This window comes from Solanum stenotomum, chromosome 11 (genome assembly GCF_019186545.1).
Source record: "Solanum stenotomum isolate F172 chromosome 11, ASM1918654v1, whole genome shotgun sequence".
In the NCBI taxonomy this organism is placed as follows: Eukaryota; Viridiplantae; Streptophyta; class Magnoliopsida; order Solanales; family Solanaceae; genus Solanum; species Solanum stenotomum.
In genome coordinates, this window is record NC_064292.1 from 8,408,832 (window position 1) to 8,415,878 (window position 7,047).

At 32.7% G+C, this 7,047-nt stretch overlaps 1 protein-coding gene across 1 annotated transcript; it reads right to left on the bottom strand.

Annotated features, from left to right (window-relative positions):
• Positions 1-2,093: 2,093 nt before the first annotated feature.
• LOC125844074 (chaperonin-like RbcX protein 2, chloroplastic) lies at positions 2,094-5,927 on the bottom strand. Its single transcript, XM_049523314.1, has 5 exons — positions 5,303-5,927; positions 3,452-3,543; positions 2,758-2,815; positions 2,521-2,586; positions 2,094-2,415 (listed from the first exon to the last, which is right to left on the bottom strand). Exons 1-5 carry the CDS (start codon positions 5,606-5,608, stop codon positions 2,296-2,298), a joined length of 642 nt encoding a protein of 213 aa, XP_049379271.1. The 5' UTR covers positions 5,609-5,927; the 3' UTR covers positions 2,094-2,295.
• Positions 5,928-7,047: the final 1,120 nt, after the last annotated feature.

Here is a 7,047-nt window from a genome sequence, read left to right on the forward strand (position 1 = left end):
AAGGATTTCTTCATCATTTTTATTTTTATTTATTTTTTGTTGCTTTCACCAGATCTTTTACTATATGTAGTTGATTTTGATTCTTAAATTAATGTACAATTCGTTCGTTTCACCTTTATGATACACTACAATTTTATCATGTACAATATATCGTTTTCAAATATTAGTTTTGATACATAACCTTAATTTATTGAAACACAATTAACATGTATCATGTTCATAGTTATGTATTGGATACACAACTATTACACAATTTGTTATATTTTACTACGTTGATACATAAACACTAATATTTTATAACAAAAACAGTTTGTATCATATTTATAGTTATGTATATTAGGGGTGGGCATAAATACCGGAAAATCAAAAAATCGAACCAAATCGAACTAATTCGGTTCTTCGGTTTTTCGGTTTGGTGTCGGTGTTATTTTTTTGAAAGTTCGGTTCTTCGGTTCGGTGTTCGATGCAAGGGTCTCAAAATTTCGATGCACCGAAGAACCGAACTTTTATTTAAAAATATTATATATATGAGCATTCTCTTAACTAAAAATTAAAAATTCAATTAACAATTAAATCATTCATGAACAAATCAAAGTAACAACAAATGTACAATTCAATAGTTACCTTCAAATACTAGTTTCCAAGATAAACTCAAACATATTTCTACCAATGTACATTATGAAAAGAAACCGTCTTCGTACTTGTTTTTCTCGAGAAATAGTTGGAGGTACAATGTTCTTGATAAAGACAAATATAGTCTTTTAGTTAGCACAATAAATGGTCCACGGTGAGACACATCATTTCTTAACATAATTTTAAATTTCTAAGTATCTTATACTTTATCCTTATTTTATTTTTCATTCACACCGAAAAACCGATTTAAAATCACCGAACTAAACCGAACCGAAGTAGAAAAACCCGAACCGAACCAAATTAGTTTGGTTTAATATGCGGTGCACACTTTCAAAAACTGAAAATCGAAGAACCAAACGCCCACCCCTAATGTATATGACATATAACTTTGTTATGAATATAACATAGTTATGTATCAGATGTTGTGATGTATCACATATTGTTAAGCATCTGCAACACTATTTTATAAATAAATCAGTGTATATCATACTCATAGTCTTTTTTGGTATATGATACGTAACTATATAAAATTGTCCGATTTTTTTAAAATCTATTACGATTTGGGAGAGATTTAAGAGAAAAAAAATTGAAATTTGAATTGTTTGAAGTTGTTATTTGGGAGAGATTGACATCAATTTGATTTGCATGATTTGGGGAACTCACATTTAATTTTATATTTAATTTCCTTTTTAATCTCAACAAACTAGTTGTATAATGTATCAAATGTGATGTATCCGTATGACAACAATTTTAGGGGATTTTTGTAAATTAAAAAAAAAGAGGGATAGAATGTAATTTGTTCCTTACACTATGAAATTCCTAAAACTTTTACTTTTATTTATGGTAATGACAATAATATCCTGATGGGCCTAATATGCAAGCAGCCATAGTAAACTTAAAATGACTTAATTATCCTTGAACTCAAATTTTATTTCTGAAAAGTACACACGTTGACTGAGATGTATGTGTTTATTCCCACTTCTTCTTCTTATTATCATTATCATTATCATTGTTATTATTATTACCACAACAATATACATATACTCTTATAGTATCATTGACCAATGAGTAATTTCTGAACAACAAACATTAATGATATCAACATAGTATATATATATATTGATTTAGTATCAATCAAGCGAAATTATCAACCTTAATGATGCCAATACGTATATAATACTTATTTAGTATCAATTAAGCGCAATTAGTTTGTAGTGTAATTATTTAGTGGGTATGAATGTAAAAGAGTATATGATTGTAATTATTTTGCTTTTATGAGATATTTGCTTAGTTTTTCCTATTTATAATCAACAATCTATATAAATGTTGCTACAGGAAATAACAACTCTAGATGGAATACCATTAACTCAATTGTCCCTAAATGTTTTTGCAGCAATGAATTTTTCAACTAAATGTCTCTTTAGCTAAGTGCATATATGCCTTTTCTATAAGAGGCCAACTAACTCTAAAATAATATACTGAATATGATATACAAAAGTCCCTTTTATATACAATTTAAGTTCAAGAACCCCCATGATCTGAGAAGAATGCAACATCAACTTTACTGGGAATATTCAGTGGAAAAGCTAATAGAAACAGAATTTTGAAAGAGAAAAATGAAGGGAAGTGAAGGAAATCAACAGCATGCAATGGCCAATGAAGTTATTTCATCCCGGTGCTCGTGTCATCCGATGGCCAAATCACAGTCTCCATGAGTCGCTCACGCATCACTTCCACATTTTGATCAGATATTTGGTTGTATATCTCCTTGTGATCGCATTTCTAGTGACAAAAATAGAAATAAGATAAGTAGAACTGTTCCATGTCCAACGTGACTATATACTTTCACGACATTTTGAAGCAAAAAGAGAGCATTTCGATTCATACTTTTATCCATTTCGCATACAGACTGAGACGTGTTGCCATCACCTTTTCAGCGAGTTCTTGCTTCTCCTGTCAAGAATATGGTAAAAAAGTGTCAACAATTTTTTTTCCCTTCTCATTGTTGAATTGCTTATTCCAGAGCTCAGAGATGGTCAATCCAAAGATGCGATGTCCGAGATTGCATTAAATTATGACTCATTATATACATAAATGCAGGTCAAGGTTTTATATAAGGCTTACCTTTGCAAGGTTACGAATGAAATGCTTTCCATCCCTAGGCTTATTTGCTGTAACATAACTGTTGAATAATAGATGGTCAGGAAACAAAGCGAACAACCTCAAACGAATGACATCAGTACTTGCAGTGACTACTGCTTTCTTTAGTGGTTTAGCTGTATAATATCAAGACTAAAGGATATAACTCTAGATTTAGGCATTCATGTTTGATAATATGAGAACCGGCACTAGTGTCAGCCTGGTAATCTAAAACAGTGTTGTCAAAGGCTTGCTTAAGCCCTGAAGCGAGGCTCGAAACGTGTTGAGCGCTTCGCCTCACTTAATGTGCGCTTCAGTGTCATCATCTGAGTTCTAAGACATACTTCTCCTTGCCAATGAGCCTCTTCTGAAGCTGTGAGACTAAAGAATTGATATTTCACTTTATCGTAATCTTTTTTTTTCAATTTCTTTGTTCATATATTTGTCAATTATGCTTATAATTATTAGCCTTGGACTAAATATTTATATTGTATTTTTTCTCCCTTTGTGCCTTTTTTCATTTAAGTTGCTTAAAGCCCCAACAGACCTTAGAATGTTTTTGCGCTTTTTGTTGATAACATTTATCTAAAGTCAATCAAATAATGTCACAATAGACCATAAGACACACTCTTATCCATAAAAGACTAAAAAAGAAATTGAAAGAGAAGTATGTACATACTCATTGAACCAATGATATTGTGGAGGGTTCATTTCATTAAGCTGGTTCAAAATAGTCCTCACTGCTTTATATGTGAAGTAGTTGAGAATTTGCTGCAGAATAAAATGCAAGAATTTTAGATATTGTTAAGCAACAAAGTATGAGAGTACAAATAAATTGGTGTCAATGGGCAGGATGTAAAAGAAATATCGACATTTAGATGAATTCAGAATCAACCAAGGGAAATATCATTGGAACTTGGAAGGAATATTTCGAATTCCTTATGCCAGAGAATTGTAATGTAACGAAACTTTTGGTAGTTAAATGAATGTATCTTTAAAAAGTTGTGCACAACCATTGAAGTGCTATAATGAATAATAGACGAATGAAGGCTACTATTCGACCTGGTTATAAATCAAGCAGATTGAATGTCCTTCACATTTCATGTTTTCAAAGATGACAACACTAGAAAGGTCATTGCTACAAGCATAATCATCAATGTTGTTTTCAGCATTTATGTTGTTTTCAGCATTTATACTAGAAAATTCAGAAAGAAATAGCTCTTTAACTAACAATGGCATCTATCCAAGATGAATAAACAAGTTGGGGTTTTTTCCTCACAAGGTTGATGCATGTGTAGCATGCCATTTTAGAGGAGAAGTGTCGATATAGCTTATCATCATATGGCAATGCCACCTTCTCTATCAGATGAAACAATTGCAAAATGCTGCATCCACGTCTGGAAGTGCAGGGTGCTACTATGATAGAATATTGTCCTTGAACCTAGACCATGGAAGGTTGGTTATAGTCCCATTCTATTAGTGGGATCCATAGCCCGCGGGTCTGTGTTATTATACAATTGATCTTAGATCATTGATACAATGAAAATATTGATAGCACAACAAATAAGTCAAACAGTTTATATTCACCACTAAAAAAGATCAAAAAAAAAACTTGAAAACTCACAAGCAAAGAATTCAGACAGCCAATAAACAAACTGCCCTCCTTTCTGAATGCTACATTGCTTTCTTCCTTTTCAAGAAAGAAAGTAATAGAGGAGCACAAGTAAAACTGGATGGGTTCGATAGTCTTTCACCTAGCATTTCTAGCCCTTGAGAGTTGGAAGAAGAGGAACTATATATTATTCCCTCCCATTGGGACTATATTAAGCAACAAGAAGTTCATTACAAATACTCCACCTAAAGGAAGTAAATGATAATTTTCTCATCACTATACAGCTCCTTTCCCGTCTTGCAATCAATAATGGTAGTATTAAGCTTCTAAATTTCCTAGCTACAAGTACAACCCATGTGTAGTCTCAACATCTATTTGGTGTTTGTTTCACCAAGAGGGTGGTGTAAACACCTATGTTGCTCGGACTCTCCAAAAATGTACTACATTTGAATAGTCCGATACACACCCGTTGACATTTTTAAAGAGTCCAAGCAACATAGGTAAACACAATATGTAGCCTTGAGGAGAGAGGGGAAACACATAGCTCCTGTTTGAATACTCTACCAAGTTTAATTGTTGAATTGTCTAACTATCTTATCTATGTCTCAACATAAATTGCAGTAGGTTCTCAACAATTAGTGACCAATCAATGACGTTGACAACAACAACCCACCTGATGTAATCCCACAAATGGTGTTTGTGTAGGGTGGTGCATATGCAGTCTCACCCCTTGTGAAGGTAGAGAGGTTGTTTCCGACAAACCCTTAGCTCAAGTAACGCATATAAAAAATGAAGTCATACTAACAACAAAGTGGCCAATCATACATGCAAAAAATCACAAGAATGTAAACAAAATGTGCAAAACAACTAAGCCTCAATCTAAAAAAAAAAAGAGTTGAAATGTTGGAGCTTTCTTACCGTTTTAATGTCACTAAAGTTTTCTTCATACTGCCCACCTAAATCATTAACAATCCTAAGGTTCTTCCTACCCTTTGTCTGTTTCTTCAAATTCTTGTAATTACCCTCTACACATTTTGCTGAAAACCTCAAATCTACAAAAGAAGTACTCAATTCCATTGCTCCCAATCTTGGCAATTGCTTCTGCTTCCTAGCAAGTGAATCCCCAATACCCAAATTGCAAGTAGGCAGAGCATCCAAACACAAACAAGGGCTAGAATGGGAATCCACCATAGGTGAACCCACAACAGACAAAGCCCCCACCATTTTCCCCACAACAACCAAGATTTGAAACAAAAATTCAAGAAATACCCAAATGAAAACAAGAGGAGAACTGAAATGGGTGTCCAAGAAAACTGAAGATTGACAAGTAAATTCACAGGTTCTTCCCCCTTATAGTTGAAATTTCAAGAAGTTGGGTATTTTTCTTTGGGGCAAAGTAGTAGAAGGAAAGAAAAAAAGTGGAAAAAAACAATTCTTGAAAACGTTTATCAAGAATTGGGATATTTTTGAGGTGGAAAATGTTCCAACCACATAAGGTTTTTCAACATTAGGATGAAGAGATTCAAAGAAAAGGTGCGTATAGCTTTCTTGATTCCCTACACACACCTGGACGGTTTGGTTCCAACCACTAGTAGGTCGTTGGTAAACCAACGTGTTCAATTTGTTTATGTTTTCCTACCTTTTGAATACATGTTACTTGTGGGGAAAGTAGAAACCAAACTTTTTGTTAAGAATTTCCACATTGAGAAATGATCGCAAATTTGGTCTCTTTATATGAACTTGAATATAGTTAAGAATTTACTTTAGTAATGCCCACCATGTAAAGATATATCTTTACATGATACGCGAGTCAAGTCTATTCCAATTCTTTGTTCATCAATATTGAATCCACATATTATAGTGTACATGCTTACCAGACATAACGAATGTTTAAAATATTTACTGCTTGCAGCTAAGATTGAGATTAAATAGCTAAATATATTTCTTTTGTATTTGTATATTTCGAGTCTCATTACGAATCTCTAATTTTGGGGGTCTCATATATGTTTAGCAAATTTTGGGCTCATATACAAATGTATAAAGGTTTGTATTTGTATATAAAGCGAATTTAGGGATTCATATACAAATCTTTAAAGTATTGTATAAATTATTAAAATGCAACGAAATATACAAACGAAAATTGACATAGCAACTGGAACTATAACTATGAAACATAACTAGGCAAACTGTAGCTAATGAGACTTGTTATGTTTCATCAATTAGGTATTTTATGAAATTTTCTCTTAAGAATTTCCACATCAAAAAGGTATGGGAATTTAGTCTCCTTACATAGACTTGGACAATTCTACCCTCACGAGCTAGATTTTGAGGTTGAGTTAGACCCAAGATCCATCCTTACAACTTTGATTGATGGGATAAGAGATCAATGATAATTTCATAGGATATTCTAAAATGATAGGATTAATTATCACATAAAAAAAAGTGGGATAGCTAAATTCGTGAGATATCGTTGTTTATCATATGTCACATGTCAGTGTGACCACATTCGTTTTAAAGCAAGTGAATGCAATATTTTTATTTTAAAATTATCAAAATTATAAGACAAAATAATAATAAAATAATAAATTAAAAAAAGAAAAAAAAATCTCAAAACCTTTCTTCTTCGGCCCACCCCACCTCACTCCTCTCTTCTTCTTCAGCCC